The 19,905-nt window shown below is 36.6% G+C and overlaps 4 protein-coding genes across 4 annotated transcripts; 1 reads left to right on the forward strand and 3 right to left on the reverse strand.

The window, feature by feature from the left end:
- Positions 1 to 447: 447 nt before the first annotated feature.
- Positions 448 to 2,330, reverse strand: LOC106713248 (ADP,ATP carrier protein). The gene has a single exon (XM_014506002.2). It carries the CDS (start codon positions 2,082 to 2,084, stop codon positions 1,182 to 1,184), a length of 903 nt encoding a protein of 300 aa, XP_014361488.2. The 5' UTR covers positions 2,085 to 2,330; the 3' UTR covers positions 448 to 1,181.
- Positions 2,331 to 3,050: 720 nt separating this feature from the next.
- On the forward strand, positions 3,051 to 4,941 carry LOC106713182 (transcription initiation factor TFIID subunit 10-like). The gene is made up of 3 exons (XM_045685063.1): positions 3,051 to 3,138; positions 3,207 to 3,370; positions 4,448 to 4,941. Exons 2-3 carry the CDS (start codon positions 3,216 to 3,218, stop codon positions 4,668 to 4,670), a joined length of 378 nt encoding a protein of 125 aa, XP_045541019.1. The 5' UTR covers positions 3,051 to 3,138; positions 3,207 to 3,215; the 3' UTR covers positions 4,671 to 4,941.
- A 5,169-nt stretch (positions 4,942 to 10,110) lies between these two features.
- On the reverse strand, positions 10,111 to 11,339 carry LOC106713187 (peroxynitrite isomerase THAP4). The gene is made up of 2 exons (XM_014505905.2): positions 10,826 to 11,339; positions 10,111 to 10,523 (listed from the first exon to the last, which is right to left on the reverse strand). The coding sequence occupies exons 1-2, from the start codon at positions 10,962 to 10,964 to the stop codon at positions 10,165 to 10,167; spliced, it is 498 nt and encodes a 165-aa protein (XP_014361391.2). The 5' UTR covers positions 10,965 to 11,339; the 3' UTR covers positions 10,111 to 10,164.
- A 1,022-nt stretch (positions 11,340 to 12,361) lies between these two features.
- Positions 12,362 to 15,090, reverse strand: LOC106713095. Its single transcript, XM_014505805.2, has 2 exons — positions 15,000 to 15,090; positions 12,362 to 14,706 (listed from the first exon to the last, which is right to left on the reverse strand). The coding sequence occupies exon 2, from the start codon at positions 14,666 to 14,668 to the stop codon at positions 12,362 to 12,364; it is 2,307 nt and encodes a 768-aa protein (XP_014361291.2). The 5' UTR covers positions 14,669 to 14,706; positions 15,000 to 15,090.
- Between the last annotated feature and the right edge of the window lie 4,815 nt (positions 15,091 to 19,905).

The raw sequence follows: 19,905 nt of genomic DNA on the forward strand, positions 1-19,905 counted from the left end.
TATCTCTCTCTATATATACTCTTTGAATTGGAAATTCTATAAGATTAAATACTTTTTAATTGCTTTGTCAAAGTAGGTTATGTAACTTTTTTTTTGTATACTCAGCCGTTTTAGTTGTTCCTATTGTAATTTTAGATGTAATTGATCAATTATGTATAATGAAGGAAAAATTAGTTATGGTCCGCAGTGATGTCTTTTAGATTCCTCTTTTCTAATTAGTACATTTACAATTCTCTTGCAAAGTATTAACTCTGCGCTTTATCTGTTTATATGTAATGATAGTAGTTACATACTTAACATGCTGATCTGTTTGCTCCATTATCCTCTAACTTATTGAATTAACTAATATGTAACTGGAGCAAGGTTTTAGTTTTAACATAAAACACCATGCATTGGATTATGGTTAATGTGATGCGCAGAATAGGACAGAGAAAAGAAACAATATCATATTTATCAACATTTCTATTTAATAGTCACTCGTAATGCATGAATTTTTCATTACAAAAAACTCACACCGAGGATACAATTGATGATTTCACATTTGCAATCCACTTCCTACTTAGTTTATATGCACTGAAAGTTACCTGGTTACAATAGCCCACATGTTTGTCAACTACAGTGAAACACTTACAAAGTGATTACAATTTACTACATAGAACCACTCACACTGCATAGCACAAGAAATATTCTAAGTCGGCATGTTGCATAACATAATCACATGATTTAGACAATTCACAGCATACTCTATGGACTGTTACATAACACCAAGGTTAGAATGGTTACCTAAATTACCAATAATTTAAAAGAAAATAACATTCATGAATTCTATAGTATCACAAGAGGATGGTTTAGATGGAAAAAATATAACCTCATCCTCAAATAGATGTATGGAGGTTACATAACTATCACTGGCAGCAATAGTGATCACAGAAAAAAATATTTGAATTTGGAACAAATTCCATATTCCAAATATGCTTTTAATTATTGCAAGCAATTATGTAACTTCAATTTTTTAATAAAACAAAATAAGTTGGAATCAGTGTATAACACTTTTATTTAACTAGAAATAAGTTACTAAGAGTTGTTTTTTCGCTTCTAATAATACATGATTTCAAAGGTGTGGCTATCATAGGTGATTCGGAATCACAATTGTAATAATGGTAACAATTCTTACACTATGTTTAGAGGAGCTTCTTGATCTCATCATATAAGACGAGCACGAAGGCGCCACCGGTGCCTCTGAGGACGTTCGAGAAGGCGCCCTTGAAGAAGGCGGAGCCACCCTCGGTCTTGGCGATGGTCGCCCAGCAGTGCAGAGTGTTCTTGTACAGGATGTCGGCCTTGGCGCGTCCCGACTGCATCATCATGCGCCTACGGACCGTGTCGAAGGGATACGAGATGATACCAGCTACGGTGGTGACAGTCTGCGCGATCGCCCAGCTGATGACGATGGGGGTGTTCTTGGGGTCGGGCAACATGCCGCGAGCGGTGTCGTAGAAACCGAAGTATGAAGCACGGTAGATGATGATACCCTGCACGGACACACCGAAGCCTCTGTAGAGACCGGTCAGGCCATCGGACTTGAAGATCTTGGTGATGCAGTTGCCGAGACCAGTGAACTCACGCTGCCCATCGCCCTTGCCGACATCGGCGGCGAGACGTGTTCGGGCGAAGTCGAGTGGGTACACGAAGCACAAAGAGGTGGCTCCGGCAGCACCACCGGACGCCAGGTTACCAGCGAAGTAACGCCAGAACTGGGTGTGCTTGTCTACGCCTCCGAGGAACACCTGCTTGTACTTGTCTTTGAAGGCGAAGTTAAGGGCTTGTGTGGGGAAATACCTGATGACGTTGGCGAGGTTACCACGCCAGAATGAGAGCAATCCCTGCTCCTTGGGAATGCGGACGAAGGCGTCGACGATACCTTTGTAGCGCTGGTCCGCGGCTATTTGCTTGCTGACGTGCTGTACCTGCAAAAGCAGTTTTACACGCTCGATGGGCGCCACCGCGGTCTTGGAGACGGCAGCTGAGATACCACCGGCGAGGAAGTCCTTCGCGAACGCAACCGGATCGGCGAGGTTCGACATTTTGTTGAATGTGATGGGCTCTTCACGCAGTAATTGCGAGCGTCGAAGTGAAGGTTTTACGGTACACACACGGAATAGCAAAACCACGAAACACCAACTCCCGATTTATGTAATCAGGAGATATAGAGTAATTTCGTGATCTCGGGAGCACAGGGGTAGGTGTGTGCCTTTTTTGAAATTCGATCGATCACGTTCTCTCGCTGTTCTGGCTTGAGGAGCGGCGCAAAAGAAGGAAGGAAGGGGTCGGTGTTGCCAACTTAACGCAAAGTACCACGAGGTCAGTGTGGCTGTTAAATTTATTATCTCACCCGACATTTTCATCTCATGTACTTGTTGGTTTTAACATTTAATAAATTTTTAAACTACAAAAAATCAGTTCTTTTTGGCAATTTAAATGAAAAATTAAAAGGCAAATTTAAAAATTTGCGTGTACAACAAAACTGTTTCTGTGCAATAAATTTATTTTTAATCTTAATACCATCTGCAAAAAATGTTCATCAAAGTAACTGGATTTTAAGAAATATTTTGAAGATATTCACAAAAATTAGGCATCCTTGAAATTATAGCAATAAAAGAATGGTGATCAGAATTTGCGTTTTGATAATGGTAAAATTTTGAAAATAGAACATCACATTATTTTTCTAATAACGTTATTTTTTGATATTACCGATTTTCAATTATTTGACAATTGTCTCAAAATTAATAAGTTTAATTTTTTGGGTTTTGAATCAAAAAAATATATATAAAAAATAATTTAGCGACAGTTTTACATTTAACAAAGATGGTTTTTCAATTATTAGGAAATTGAGATAAGATTTTGAGTAGTTTAGAAACGCTCATTTGCAGTGTTGCCACATGTGCCAACGGAGTCGGAGAAACTGCCGCATCATCGTAAAGCCAATAGAGTAGGCACTTCTATAAAATTGAATCTGACTTATAAGCTGTATATCAAAACCAAAAGGAAATCGTCTCCAACAATTTTTATTCTGTGGAAAACAATAAGCAGATTCTGAATCTGATATAATCTTTGACAATAATAAGTCAACTGTTAGAAGTGGGTAAATTATTGAAATAATTGTTTTTATTTAATTAAAGGTACTAAAAGAAAGTTTAAATTCATAGGTAACTATTATGGTATCGCCGTCCGTCGCAATGGAGCAAGACAACGGTGCCGGCCATGCCTTGAGTGATTTTCTCATGCAACTGGAAAACTACAATTCTTCAATACCAGAATTTGTTGTTGCATATTATCTGAATGCATCTGGTTTTGAATCACAAGATCAAAGGTGAAGATCATTTCATATGTTTTCAAGCTAACCACTGTATAAGAAAATCTTTACTGTTAAACAATGATGACCTCTGCCTTTTTCTCTTTATTACTCTAACCATATAAACACAATCAAGAATACAAAAAGCATGGTCTGGGGGCGCTTCAATCGTCTTTTTATTACTTATTAACAGTAGTAGTAGAGTGTAAAGGAATTAGTTCCATATTTTCGTGCAATATGGTGAGGTTTTTTTTATATTCCTGGTCAATCTATATTTCTCAAAAAGGAGGAAAAGGAAAGAACTAGATATTGCAATAACATTAAACAAGCTTAATTATTTCTTAATCATGTAACAAAATTAATTGATGAGCTATCTGGGTACAATGGTTATATATTTATTTTGTCATATATAAATTTAAATAGCAACTCACAGCATTATTATATTTTTACATAAGTGTTGGATAATTTGTAAGATTTTACATGTCTTGACACGTTTTTTGGGTTAACATTCTTACCATATTCATCAAATCAAAATAAACTTTCATGATAAAATCATTTAATGTCATGTCAAGAAAAACCAAATTTTTAAATGATTTTTAAGTTGAAAAAATGTACAATTTAAATGTATTAATATTTCTTTGTATTAACTTGCCTTTTGATGCTACTAATGTTGCTGCTTTCCTCAACCCAGCCAACAATTGGTCTTTTCCATTGATGAATTGAAGAATCTTTTGTGGGCAACAGGAAAAGTGTGAGAAATTGATTACTGTCAGTGACATAGAAGAGATTTGTCCTCTTTTATGTTGTTTTAGCTGTCATGTATTTTTGAAGTAATTTTTAATATGTTTAGTTATAATTATTTTTTAAAGTATTCCTCCCTAGTAGGGTTGGCGACGGACAGACCCACCATAAAAAAATAAGCTAAAACTTTATACCTTATGGACTGACACCACATGAGCCAGACCATACATCTCTATCAGCCGTCATATCTGAATTTACTCCCTTACAAGTATCATCTTACACACAATATATTAATAACATTTTGATTAACACATTTAAATATTTAAAACATATATTTAATTTTTAAAATTTCAGACTAATAAGACTTATTGCACTAGCAGCACAAAAGTACCTTTCGGATATAGCCAATGATGCACTGCAGCATTGTAAGATGCGCACCAACAGTCAAGTAACACAGAGCTCTAAGAACCAGAAGGGGGGACCCAAAGAGAAGAAGTATGTTATGACCATGGATGACCTGGTGCCTGCACTCCAAGAGTATGGCATTACAGCTAAGAAGCCGCATTATTTTGTTTAATTTTATTTGTTGTCACACATGTGTGTGAGTTATATAAGTCAAACAGTAGAATTTCTATATTTCGAACTTTCACGTCTTGAGAACTCAAAAATAAGCTTTGTCCCTTTTAGTCCGGTCAATTTAGACCAAAAAATGAGAGTGAAGTTACATTAAGTCCCAACAAGCTGAATTTCAGGGAAATTGTTCAAAACATAATTATAAACAATGTCTAGAAGTTCCCGATCATTCCCGTGTATGGAAAAAAAAATTATCCAAGGTAAATACTTTTTTTCTTACGAGCCACCGTTTCTGAGATACGATTCAAAAAGTTATAGAAGTTGTGTTTATAATTATGTTTTGAACAATTTCACTGAAGTTCAGCTTGTTGGGACTTTATGTAACTTCGAATGTCTAAATTGACCGGACTATTTCCAAAGATAGGACTTTACTTGTTAATTGTAACTTCAACCTATTGATCTTAGTTATGTCAATCAAAATTACTTTGAAATGTCCCTAGAATCCATTTTAGTACAGCTAAAGAAATCAAATCAAATTTTACGATACAAAAAGACTCTTAGTTTACTGTAATTTTAATCTAAAAATAAGTTTAAATTTGGCTAAACTGAAGTTTAAATATAAGAGTTTCTACTGTTATATAGTTAGGCAAAAATTAATTATAAGCTGTTTAAATAGTGACAATGCTATAAATTAAGTTAGAAAATTTGCTGAAAAGTTACAATTCCAATGTTTACAGTCTGACAGATAAATATCATGAGGTCTATTAATTATGTGATGTTTTTAGCATTTTTTTGAACACCCAACCTCCTCTGATGTTATGTGATACTACATATGACACTACTGGTATACCTAAAAATCACATTTTTTATAGTCATTTTAAAAATATAACCAAATTATTCATTAAATACAGAAAATTAATAGATGTGATATCTTATTTTAGACTCCTTTCAAACCTCACATGATTATCGGATCCCTAAGATCCTGCTTGCTCTGTGTTTGTTTGTTGTGGGTTTACACTGACGAAAAACTTCTATTAACAATAAAACTCTCTTTCTGAACTTGTTAAATGTGATTACAATTTTCTTCCAAGTAAGTTTGAAGCACCAATAGCTTAATTGATTAAGGGTACGGATATCTGTTCGTGTAGTCATGGGTTCGAATTCCATCATTCACAAGTCTGCTATTTTAATTTTAAAAAATGACAGTGAAAATCTATGGTTACTGAGTACAGTATAGAGCAACAGTTTTTACAGTAGAACTATATTTTATTTAACGTTATTTTTAAAAAGTAAAGGGACTTCAATAATTATAAATAGCAATTATTGTAAAAGTAAAATTATTGTTTTATTTTTGTTATATACTTACTAATATAAGTCTTACTTCAATCATATTTTTTTTTATTAAAATTACTTCCAAGTTTGTCCCATTCCCTAAGGTTGTGATATTGGTCCCGACTATAATTCTCAATTATTTTAATAATACCAACTTAATAAAAAAATTGTCTAAATTCATTAATTATTCATGAAAAATCCATCTGTGGTTCCGATGCCATGGGCATTGATAGCTCATTGTATTTTAGTGTTCCATAACTACTTGTTTGCCACTCAAAACTTTCAATTACAAATGCTCAAATGAAATGGAACGCCTTTTTCATTGGCTGAGATTTACCGTTACCATGGCAACCATCAATCTTTCCTGCTATTGGCTTGTAATTTTTGTCCCTTTCTCGCATATTAATTTTTCAATTTGCTCATCCCCTAAGCTTGATATGAAAATATAGTCTAAAGCGTGTCGTAAGTATGGGGCTTATTATTACAGAAATAATTAATTAAAAATATGCTGCTTAGCTAAGATTCTGTGTTATAAAGTGTGTTTTATTATATTAGTATAGAAAACAAGTAGTATGCGACGCTAGAGTTGGCACGTTGAACAGAAATGTATTCTTTCAACGTACCAAATACAATTTTTATTATTCTTTTTGTAACATGTGCCTTTACACTTTCATATTAAATAACCCAATAATTATAAAAATAATAAAGATACAAGTTATTTAGAATTATGCTTACCACAATATTATGTAAGAGATTTCTTTAAAACATTTGAACAAGATAATTTCTAAATTTATGATTATTTCATAACAATGGGAAACAAAAAAGTTTTCATGTACTATGCATGCAAAATAACATGAGATGTCCAACAATTACATTGTTAAAAGATTTATAGAAAAAAAAGTTGGTTTTCTCAAATATTTTTTGGTTAATATACACATCAAAAAAGTCTAAGCAACACATATAAATTTCAATTTTACAATGTGTTTTCGGATTAAATCCTTAGTATTTTCGTACTTTTATTATTTATTAATGCTTTTTTGATATTAAACAACAATTGTTTTTTTTATTTACTTTTTAATAATCTTAATTACCAATAAATACGAGTTAGGAATGTTTGTACGTAGTACAAAGTAAGGTGCCCTAATCAACTAAACTTAAAGTAAAATTTAATGGTTGTACAAAAATTGCATAAATTAATACAAAGTGTGGTCTCCTCTGTTAAGGAGAACTTGCTGGCACTGATTATTCATAGAATCGATGAGACTGTTAATGTGATCCTACGGTAATTGCTCCCAATGAAATTTTAGTAAGTCCATCAGTTGTTGGGTTGTTGTCACTCCATCCAAGTCATTTAAAACACGTCTCTGGAGCATGTCCCGTGCATGCTCGATGGGGTTGAGGTCTGGCGATTGTGCAGGCCAAGGCAATACCAGGAAGTTTTCCCGTGCCAAGTACTCCCGTGTGTGCAAAGCTGTATGCGAACGCGCATTGTCATGCATCAAGGTGAAATCGAAGCCAAGCGCTTGTGCGAATGGACGGACATAAGGTCTTAGAACATCCTCAACGTAATTTACAGCGTTCATGTTACCATTTACAAAAACGAGCTCTGTTCTTCGGTTCTTCATAATACCCGCCCATACCATAACTGTTAAGTCGTTGTATGGATCCACTTCCTGAAGCCACCTCAGTCTTTCAGTATTTCCAGGACAACGGTACACTCTTACCCTTCTAGTATCAGACTAGAACCCAAATCGAGACTCATCGCAAAATAAAATTTTATCCCATTGTTTCCGGGTCCACATAATGTGTTCCCTAAATCATTCATTTCGACGAGCGCGATTCCCGTGACGTATCGGTAGGCACCTAATTGGCCGTCGTGCTCGTAGGCCATACTCATGCAATCGATTTCACACAGTTTGGCAGCTAACAACAACACTACTTGAATTTTGTAGCCTCAAACCTATCTCTCGGGCGGTTAACATCGGCTGGCGTCTTTCAGTCAGTTGTATGTATCGATCTTGCCGTGTTGTTGTACACCTTCCTCGACCTGGGTGCTGCTCAGCAGGATCGCCCGTGTTAGTTTAACGCTGATGAACACGGCAAATAACGCTTCTGTTGATACCAAAATACCGAGATACCTGAGATTAAGTTCTTCCTGCTTGTAACATCCCTACAGCTCTCTGCATTTCATCTGCGTTCAAATGACGTCGCTCCATAACGTAAAAAATGTCTCAAAATTCAAATTTGTTCAAAACTTTTTTAATTATTGTTTGAATCTTAAAATTGATACCGAATACTAAATTTTAACAAGCAAAGAAAACGCTGTAAAATTCGAACAAATGCATTCGCTTTTGAATTTGTGAAAAAAAAAACAGATGATACTCGATTTTTTTTTTCACAACCAGCCAGTATGTCCTATAGATCAAAAAAGTTTACATAAGTATTACCTACTTAGTAAAAAAATGATAAAATAATTGATTAATAACTTGAAATAGTATGTGTTGCTTAGACTTTTTTGATGTGTGTATATAGATTTTGGTTTGGAATATAGTATGTATCATATTATTTTATATACTTAATATATTATTTGTAATAATAATTTAAGTTTAGGTCACCATTGTAACTTAGTGCCCGTGTTATGTTTTTTGTAATAAAAAAATATTCCATCACAGAAATTTTTAATCATACCTCTCACGTGATTTGTAAGTACTTAGGTCATCTATCAACCTAATAGAAGCTGGATTGGGTTATGGATACAGTGAGTCTAGTACAAATATTTGTGACAATCGTCTTCATATTGTCATCCTCAATTCTGTCAATATTAGTATGATATTTTTGTCACAATTATTCATACTAGGACCACTGATTATCTATATATATAAAAGAAAGTTGTGTTAGTTACACCATTTATAACTCAAGAACGGCTGAATCGATTTGACTGAAAATTGGTGGGCAGGTAGCTTAGAACCAGGAAACGGACATAGGATAATTTTTACCCCGTTTTCTATTTTTTATTCCGCGCGGACGGAGTCGCGGGTAAAAGCTAGTGAATATATAAGTTGAAGTTATTAACAGTTTTTATGAAACATCTTTTTTCAAACATTCTTTTTTACACAAACTAAAAAGTTACTTTTTCTCAACATTTTTACAAGTAAAAAAATTCAAATATTGTAATGATCTATATATAGCTGTTAAGCCAGTTAAGACTTTCAGTTATTGAGGTTCAACTTTATATAAAGTAAAATAACCGCGATATTTTTCTTCTTTATAGAGGTTTCTCTGACTCGAGTTTCTTGCTTAAGGCAGTCATCCATCAGGAACAGATAATGATTATCCAGGTTGGACTGTACTTAATTTTGAATTGAAATAAAAGATATTAATTACCATTAAAATCTATATATAATTTTTGTAGGTAAAAAATCTACCTTTTTAACATTCAAGGTAAATCATTTCTTGATTACTATTTCTAGATATTAAACATGTTTTAAAAAAGAAACTACAAATGACTTTTACAGATTCACATACTGAAATTACTTATTCAGTCAGTAACATGCCTAGTAAGTTTATAAACTAACAACTTGTTTGATCTCCTAACATAAGCTGATATTTTAAATGCCTTCAAATATCAAGTTGTAAGGAAGTTCTAAAATAAACCATTTGCCAAAAGTAAATATAATGAACTAGCTGTACCTTTGTCAGCTTGAAATTATAAAATAAAAGTAAGACTATATCACTCTTGCATACATAACTTACTGTGGGTTTCTGAGATCAAAATGTCTGTTTAAAACATATTGTTATCTCTGTTTTGTCAAAGATAATGATACGGATGACGAGATTATACAGAGATTTTGATATCAGAAATCTATGGTTATACTACTATCCATTAAAAATTCTGCCAAAATCGGTCCAGCCGTTAGAGATTATCCAAAACAATAGCGGATTTGCAGACAGATTTTTTTGTTTTAAATAACGTAAATACATTATGTGCATGAAATATGAAAATTTTCTTTTCATATTATATACAATGCTCTAATTTTATTAACTGTATACAATATACAAGTGACTGTATACAACTATATACATAACTGTAGTATAAATGTCAGTTGTAGAATATATACATTTGTGAGAAACATCCTGACAGTACTCATAGAGTAATGTTGCAATACTTATTCTACTTTCTTATAAACAGCCTTTAAATGTTGACTTAGAGGTTTTTGATCAGTCGTCATAAATACAGTTACTTGTAATGTGTCAGGTGACAGTAAAATAAATTCTCTTAATAAATTTGTAACATGTGGAGGCTTAGAAAATGATGTCCGGGCTATGCTGACTGAGGCTAACTTTATCTCCTTCAAATTACAGTCATAGTGACCCTCTTCAATGGTTGTAAGACCAATATTGTGACTCACTACGAGGGCGACTTTCTCTTTTTCGGGTAGTATACGTAGGAAACCTCTTTCTTGATGCATCGCTGTGCCTTTCTCGGGATGATGGGATATTGATAGAAAGTTGAACATTGGTTGACCTGAAATACAAATGTATAATTTAAAAAAATATATTAACTTAAAAAATGACAGTATTTCAAATTATAATGCTATGGTATTAAAACACCAGCAGCACGCTGTAGATATTTATGCTTATTACAAAAGGAACAGATGTAATTATTTATTTATTAATGTCATTTATGTTTGAAAAATCTAGGAGAAGCGACAAAGATGTGCCAGTATCGTGTCACACAGTAAATGCAAGTAATGTTAAAAAATTGTGCAGTTATGTTTGAAATACTTTAAGAAAGTTTGTTATTATCTGATTATTTCATAAACATACCAAGGCAAATAAATTCTAACTCTTCATGGTATCCGAATTCCCGTACACTTGGATAAGAACCGCGGCCATTAGCAGTGTACCAGCGGCCGGCGAGCCACGAGATCGGCTTAAGAGCCTCGTGTATATAGTCCGCTTCCATTACGATAAATAAAAAATACTGAAATAAATATATGGGTACTTGTACGACAAACTGATAAAATCAAATTTTAAAATCTCAATTTCTTCTTCTTCTTCTTTTAATTAATACTGGACTCCATCGTAACTTCGATGATTTTGCCAACGTCAAGGTTGAAGATAATTGATAATGAAAGATGTTAATAAATAATAAAAAAACAAAAAAAACTGTAATAGCTAATGGCAGTCCAGAAATACGAATAACAGTATGCTTTGACAAGTGACCGGTAGCTGATGACTTCAGTTGGGACACTGAAAAGGACAACACAAGAGTTAGTAAACTACCTACAGTTTAAAATATCAGAAACTTAGACAATTAAAGATTAATATTGTTAGAGATTAAAAAATCTCAATTTGACTGTATGACTGTCAATCAACTGTCAATGTCAAAAGTTGATAGATTTTTTTTTCATCACAGTTTAACAGTATCATACATAGGGTATGTTCCGATATACACTGCGAGCACTGCACAGTGCTATCACTGTAGAAAAATTCGTTCCGTTATGGACTGCCAGTAAACTGCCGCAGTACCCTAGGGAAATATATGACGTCATAAATCGTCGCCATATTCTACTGTGAGCACTGGCGTTTTCGAGGTAAGGTACTCGCAGTAGTTTGATCACGTGATCAGTCAAAACCACCCGAGTGCCTGACATCTTATAAACAAAGCTACAGTTTAATCAGAAAATGTTAAAGTTCTGTAATTAGTTTGGATTAATAAATAAAACAATGGAAGAATTGCAAAAATTAACCTTATTAGACTGTGTTGATAATGAAAAACATATTCTTTTTATGAAAAATTACTTACTTTTATTATATTATAAATTCAATTTACAATTAATATTAATTAAAATATTTTTAATTTGACAGTACTCCAAGACAGTTTTTTTAATGAACTAGAAAACTTGAATACACTCATTTGAATGCTGCGTCAAAAAATGCGACTGACAGTATACGGGATTGCGTTCCGTTTTAAATCGTAACCAGTATAACTGGCTATAAAGGAATGGCTTCACAGTATACTGCACTGACGTCACACTTTACAGTGGTCGCAGTGCAAATCGGAACATACCCATAGTATATCAGTATGCTTTCTTCAAAGCGAAAAATGCACTTTTTTATATCCAGGTTAAAATTAAAAAATGATCAATGCCACCTTAAAGTACATATGAGGATACACTTTAGGAAAAGGAAGTAGGTACTTCAAGTGTATCTTGTGAGAGAGTCAAATAATAATGCAACCCTGAATAGAATAAAAGACTTTTGATTAAATATTTTTATTACCATTAAAGTAATGAATTTTACAGAATTTTTAGACAATTATGACTTCAGTTATTGCAATTAAATTTTTATTTAGTATGCTTACAAATCATTTTCATTGCACTCGCAAGTGCCACTCATGAGGCCGGCACACTCCAGATGTTTGAACGCTGGGGGGTAGCGACACGAACACTTTGGAGGTGTCTCGTCAGACGCACCTAATTCAGTTTGTGGTACTGGATATTCAAAGCCGATGGATTTGTCGACGTACTCCGGCTGCGGGGGTTCTTTACAGAACTTGTTGTATCCAGTCGATGGAGCGCGGTAAGAGATTTTGTGCAAGCCGTCCGTCGCAGTCGACCGCTGCTCGCTAGTCTGCACCGACGTAGCTGGGGACAGCGGTGGACCTGCACTGTAGTCCATAGGAATGTTTCTGCCGCTCCCTATGGATGTACTTTCGGCCAGTGGTCGACCAACGGGGTATCGCGAAGGGAAGGATTGACCCATTGTGGGTGGTGATTCCATCATAGACTCATACCCACTGGGCATCGGCTGATGCACTTTTCTAGGTCTGTCCATCGTAACAGAGCGCGTGTCGTCCATTTCTGGCGCTGTAGGTGACAGAGGCAGCGATGTATCGTAAGTAGTGCCGGGAATTGCGTGATGCACTGATTTTTTTGGAACAGGCTCCGCTACAATACCAGGTTGATACCCCGTGCGTGTATCGGCCTGATATGGAGCTGCCATACGGGGATCAGCCTGGTATGGAGTTCCAGTACGAGTACCACCTTGCTGTGGAGCTCCCACACGGGCATCGACCTGATATGGAGTCCCTATATTGATATCGGTCTGGTACGGTACCCCCCTACTGGTGTCTGTCTGGTATGGTACTCCCCTACGAGTATCAGCCTGGTACGGAACGCCCCTACTGGTGTCGGCCTGATATGGAACGCCCCTACTAGTATCTGTTTGGTATGGAACCCCCATAATGGTATCAGCCTGGTACGGAACCCTCATAATGGTATCAGCCTGGTACGGAACCCCCCTACTGGTATCGGCCTGGAATGGAGGTCGGTACACGGTCCTCGCGAGTCCCTCTGTCGACACGGGCCGTGAGGTCGGTATTCTCTCCGATGGCGCTGGCGAAGTCGGTGGTTCTGAAACGTATCTGACATAAGAAGTTTCAGAAACGGGTTGTTGCACTCTAGTGTCATGAATTAAACCATGTTTTCCCCTCGACGATGGTGTAGGTGGCCTGTCGGAGGGAACATATTCTGTGGCTGATGTAAATTGCGGCATTCTTCTGGGTTCATCATGTATGATGATAGGTCGTGGTTTTATCCTATCCACCGATGATACTGCGGACAAAGAATACTTTTGGCCATGATCAAATTGTGGCGGCGGTAGACCGCTAGGATAAATCGAATCTTCAGGAGCTGGCCCCAAGCTGTATTGCGCAGGCGAATACCCACCTACTTGTTTCTCAGCTCGCGGAATATTAATGTAGCCCTCCTCTTGTGAAACGGGGATAGGCCGTCTCGTAGCGGAGTAGTCATAACTCGGCATCGTGTCCTGCGGTTGGCTGTAGTATGGTTGAAACTGATCTGCCGTTTGCCTGATTTGAATACTCGGTCCACTTGTAACAGACACCGGTGAGGGCAGAGTGTCGGGTCTTGGTATCATTCTCTGTTGCATTTGAAGTTGGGATTCGGAAGACATTGGCATCATTCTTCCTTGCATTGGTGCCTGATATTCAGGAGATATCGGCATTATTCTCCCTTGCATTTGAGGTTGGGATTCCGGAGATATAGACATCATTCTGCCTTGCATTTGAGCTTGAGATTCGGTTGGACCAAAATCTTGTTGCATTATTGGCGCCTGCGCAGCATCCATGGGAAGTTGCTGCGCGTATTGCGGCATGGATTGATCGAACTGATCCGGAGCTCTACTATGTATTGACGATATTGTGGGAACTGATGGATACCCGCTTGGTGCGAATTCCGACGTCAGTTGTGCTCCTGGTTGCGCTTGCATATAGGGCGTGGAAGCGGCTTGTGGGTATTGCTCTTGAGGCGGCTGATATTCGAGCATCTCTCTACTGTGTGCTTGATCTGGTTTCAGATCGGAACCGGATTTATCTCTGAAGCCATAAGGGCAGTACCGTGATTTCGCGCTGATGCACTGTGGCGCGTTCTTGCAGCTGTCTACGGTGCAGAATTTCTCCTCCTCGCAGGAGCATTCGGAGTGGCTGGAGCTGGAGGCGGCGATGTGCTGGGCGGAGGGGCAGGGCGGGCAGACGGCGCAGTGTGGCATGCAGCGGCGTGGCATGCTGTCGATGCAGGGCCGGGGCGCCGACATGCAGCACATGCCCTTCCTGCGCCATCGTCGCCTGTGCTTTTGCTGAGGCATTTCCGCGAGCTGGACGATATGATTAGGCCGCTATATATCTATAACAATTAAAATTTATATTATAATAATTATACAGAAGAAACGTCCTCTGTACTCTTTTAAATGAGCTTAAGAGAGGTTGACCCCATTGTGGGAGAGACTACTAAACCTCCTTAATACAATAAGCAGATTCATGGATGTAAAAGAAAAGTAGAGTGGAAAATGCTTCAGGATACTATCAAAAAAAATCTCTGCCTATGACATAAGAGGAGACGTAAAACCCCTTTTCCACTATGTGACTAGCCGCGCGACTTTGTCCGCACGCTACTGGTATACCACGAGATTTACTTACACTATTCTTTTATTGGTTAATCTGAATAATTTGTTAGCCATGTTTCTATTTTATTTATCTGTCATTTTTTGGACTATAAGTTTTAGGTGATTTGTTTGCGATGTCTTTTGATTTGATGATTTGATTGAATCATCTGTCATTCTGTCTTTTCTTCTTTTTAATATCATAGATTATAAATGAACACTATAAGTGCATCAATAATTGTATTTTATACACATATCATCTTACGAATATTGTTTGGATGGATTAAACATTGTTAGAAGTTTGTTATAAGAAAAGATAATACCCATTTATTTAGGCTTTATTCGACTAAAATGACAAGTAAAATTAAATGATAGAATAGAATGACACAACACCTCATTCTCCTCCTCCAGTCTTTTGACTAGGTAGTATAATCTTGAAGATACAGTGGTGGCCTTCTGTCTCTAGCAGACCTTCTTAACTCTGGCTCTACGATATGCGCTGGGTTCTGCGTTGTTACAGAAACTTCTGCTTCTCTTTCTGGAAATTCACTAGAAAGGCTAGATGTCGGTAAAGGTGCGAGGTGCCTATTATTGACGGTCGATTCTCGACCGTCATTCCGATTCCCGTCCGAAAGGATTGCTAATTACCAGTATAACCTCATCAACAAACGGATCGTTTTTACTGCGGATATTTCTTTTGCACAGTACTGGTCCTGGAACTAGCCAAGAAGGAATAAAGCTTCCATTTACTGATCTTCACGGAAAATTAAAAAATCTTTCGTGAGGAGTAGCGTTTGTACTGGTGCAGAGTAGTGAGCGATAGAATGCAATGCTACTGGTAAAACTTGTTCCCAAATAAAGGGGTTCATTTCTCTACAACGGAGGGACAGTTGCATGGTTTTCCAAAGCGTTCCATTCAAACGTTCGACTTGTCCGTTCCCTCGTGGGTTATATGGTTTCGTATGACTCACAGCAACTCCTGTGGACCTGAGAAACACCCGTAATTCTTCCGACATAAAGGATGTCCCTCGGTCGCTATGAAGGTACAGCGGTGTACCAAAATGGTAAAATAAATAGTTTAAGCATTTAATTACACTTGCAGTCATATCCTTACATGCGTATGCAAATGGAAATCGACTACATTGGTCGATAATAGTCAGGAGATTAATCCGATCAGGCAGAGGTCCTTTGAAATCCACGCTTATCCTTCCAAAAAGGTGCCTTTACTAATTGTCCGTTTGTCTTACAGTAGCTTAGTTTTATCTCAACAAAAACTCTACAAGATTTCGTCATTGTTTTTATATCTTCCACTGAATAAGGCACCAGTGAATAATCCTCACGATTCCAGGATGGCGATGTGAGTTTTTTTATTTATTTGAAACCACAACAAGACTACATAATAAGTATATATCTATAATATAAAATAAAAATAAAATAATTAAAAATTCTTTATTGAAGTAAATATATTTTTACAAATTTAATAGAGCTCTTTCACCTGTTCTCTTATTTACGATCTTACGTTATTACAGTATGTGCTACAGTACAAAAATCTGTTTTTTTTTATAAGAGAAAGGGGCAAATGAGCAGCGGGAACACCAAGGTGTTCATCGACGCCCATGGACATCTGCAATACCAGAGGAATCACAGGTGCGTTTCCGGTCTTTGAGAAGGTGATACGCTCGTTTCTTGAAGAACCCTAAGTCGTAGCGGTTTGGAATTACCGCCGAGGTCAGACCATTCCACAACGCGGCGGTACGCGGTTGAAAGCTACGCGAAAACTGCACGGTTGTGGATTGCCAGCCATCGAGATGGTGATAATATGTATGTGTATTTGGGGAGTGTGTATGTGTATGTGCGAGGGTGTGTGTGTGTGTATAGTCATGAATGTGAATTTATTGTTATGTTGATGTTTTTTTCACTTTTTATTGTTTCATTTGTAAAAGATTTTCAGATTGGTCGTACTTGAGTGTCATTAGCCATTGCGTTACATATTTTTTGAATCTAAAGTAATTTAGAGCTCCTAGGTTGATGTCGCACTGAGCTAATATTTGGTTATATATTAAAGGCCCAAGAAAGTTGTAGTGCCTTTGCGCAAAACTAGTTTTGATAAGAGGAATAGGGCAGCGTAGTTTTTTTTTTGACGAGTGTAGCAGCAGTTTAGCTGAAGTGCGGTGGTATCTTAGCAGGGATTAGAGTATGAAGAGCTTCCTAACTGAGAGCACTTGAGACTCCTCCTCATGCATTGGTAGGATGTCGGTACGGAAGGAGCATTAGTACCTTCAGTACTGCTCTCTGTGCCCTTTTTAGGTCAATCAGCTTTGTTTTCGGTACTCCACCCCATACCGTCACACAATAGTAAATAACACTTTGACAGAGCTCTTTGTAAGTTAGGATGAGAGTCTTTTTATTTGCGACTGTACGCAGTTGCTTAAATATATAAATGAGCCTTCTGACCCGTGTGCAAATGTGTGCAATGCGCTACTTCCAGCTTAGAGTGTCGTCGACCTGTACGCCGAGATATCGAAAGCTTTTAGCTCTTGTAAGCACGTTGCAAGTACATTGACCTGGATGCTCATTATTGCATGAATAGGTATGTAACGTGATAGTTTGGCCTAGATCTTGGAAATAATTATCAGACTTAGTGAAGCATAAGTATTTGGATTTAGAAGCATTCAAGGTTAGTAAGTTGTTCTCTAGCCAGGCTGTCACACTCTGGAGTTCAGTTTCTGCACTTTTATGCACCTTATGCCAGTCTTGGCCATGAAACAAAAGGACTGTGTCGTCGGCAAACAAAAGAGGGCATTGGACGTTAGCACTTTTGGGAGATTGTTAATATAGGGTAAGAAAAGGGTTGGTACTTCCTTGTACAATTCCGAGACTGCACGTCAAAGCATCACTGAGCACATTATTAACTCTGATATATTGTTGTCTTCCTTATAGGTAACGCTGGAACCACTTGAGGATATGACCGTGGATTCCTAGAGCTTCTAGTTTCGATAATAGAATTGGTCTAGAAACTGTATCAAAGGCTTTTTTTAGGTCTAGGAATACATAAATTACTTTCTCTCCACTGTCGACGTATTGGTTAATCATAGATGTTAGTTCCAACACGGCATTATCCGTTGATCTTCCCTTGCGAAAACCATGCTGATTGTCTGCTAGCAACTGATTTTTTTCGAGATAGTTAGTCAACCTCGTATTGACCAGTCCTTCTAGAATCTTGGACATGGTAGAAAGCAGGGATATGGGTATATAATTGGAAACCTCATGCTTGTTACCTAATTTAAAAATAGGAGAATCGATTGCAGTTTTTAACAAATCCGGAAATTCACCTTGTTCAAGGCTGAGGTTACAGAAATGTGCTATTAGATGGACAAGAAAATCTTTCGTTATTTTGAGAAATTTACTAGTAATACCATCGTAACCAGGTGAACTGTCTAATTTTAAATCATTTATAATTTTATTTATTTCATAGGGATCGGTAGGTGCAAATGACATGGAATGAAGATTAGAATTTAGCTATGCAGCTACTTGTTTTTCTAACTCACACTCTGTTTTATCGAGTTTATTTAAGATGACAGACTCTCCCCAATACTTGTGAAATACGCATTAACATTGTTGAATGACTCTTTAGTGTTCTTTAAATAGTAAGTAGTTCAAGGGGTGATTCATCTTTAGGTTTAATGTTGCATACGTCTTTTATAATGTTCTATGTCTTTTTAATATTTTTATCATTAAAATAAATAAAATAAATAAATTAAAAAATGACACAACCCGTCAAAGGTATCTTTAGAACTGCTGCATGGATCTTGATGGACGATATATGGTATAGATGTAGAACTCTGAAAGACCTTTCTGGCACCAGTCCCGTGCCCACAGGGGAAAAGAATAAATGTACAATAATATTTAATGTATAATAATATTTTAAGTAAATGCGACATTAAACAAGACTCACTTTACAGTGCTAAATTAAAATTGAAGTCGTGGTTATGGAAACTATCATATGCGGAAACTGAGAAAATCATTAAAATAGTACATTAAATAAGAACAATTAAGTGATTATTTATGGATTGAGTTGTAATGAGTATACTTTGTTTTCTTTTGTAGTTTACTTAACTCCTAACTATTCTAATATTGTTTAATGCCCATGTGTTGCCATCTAACGATGTTTCTTGTTAAATCACTGAGCTGGGTCCTCGCGATACAGACTGCGCCTAGTGCGAGGATCCTGGATAATTCACTGTATTTTTGGATGTCGATAAATAATTTTTCATTTTCATTTTCATTTTACTTTATTTTATCTACGTCTCCTTCTTAGTTACTATCGACCCACCCCGCCTTCGCACGGGTGGCAAAAATATATATGTGATCTTTTTTCTGTCGTATCAGTAGTACCCTTTCCGGTTACGGTCCGTCCTGTAAAAACCTTGTAAATACGGGCGTACCCGGCCCCTCGAGTTGGATTTTCGTTAACGGTTGTTGTTTGTGTTCGCGTTATCTTCTAAACTACTCGTCACTCGTCAGAGTTGTATACTGTAAAGAAGCAATTTTAATCTACATAAAATTTCCCTGATAAGGAACACATTTATTTTGATTTGAGGGTTAACATTAAAACTGACTAAATAGCGCCGCAAATAACATACTTTTATATTTTAATTGCTTTTTCTAATGCGGTTTTGTGACAAAACCGTAAAAGATTCGACAGCATTTAGCTGACTTTTTTGTAGAATTTTTCAGATCTACAATTCTCGCATAAATCATTTTTATATAGGTCAAATTGTTTAGTCAGCGTAAGTCAAAAGGGGCAAATTTTGTGGGGTTGAGAAAAAAAAGCAACTTTCAAATATAAGATTCAAAGAGAATTGTGATATGATTACATGCGCCATCTAGTGTCGAGTAGTACGAACCTTGAGAGTATCTGAAAAATTGATAAAATGTTTTAA

Source organism: Papilio machaon, chromosome 28, assembly GCF_912999745.1.
Source record: "Papilio machaon chromosome 28, ilPapMach1.1, whole genome shotgun sequence".
Lineage (NCBI taxonomy): Eukaryota > Metazoa > Arthropoda > Insecta > Lepidoptera > Papilionidae > Papilio > Papilio machaon.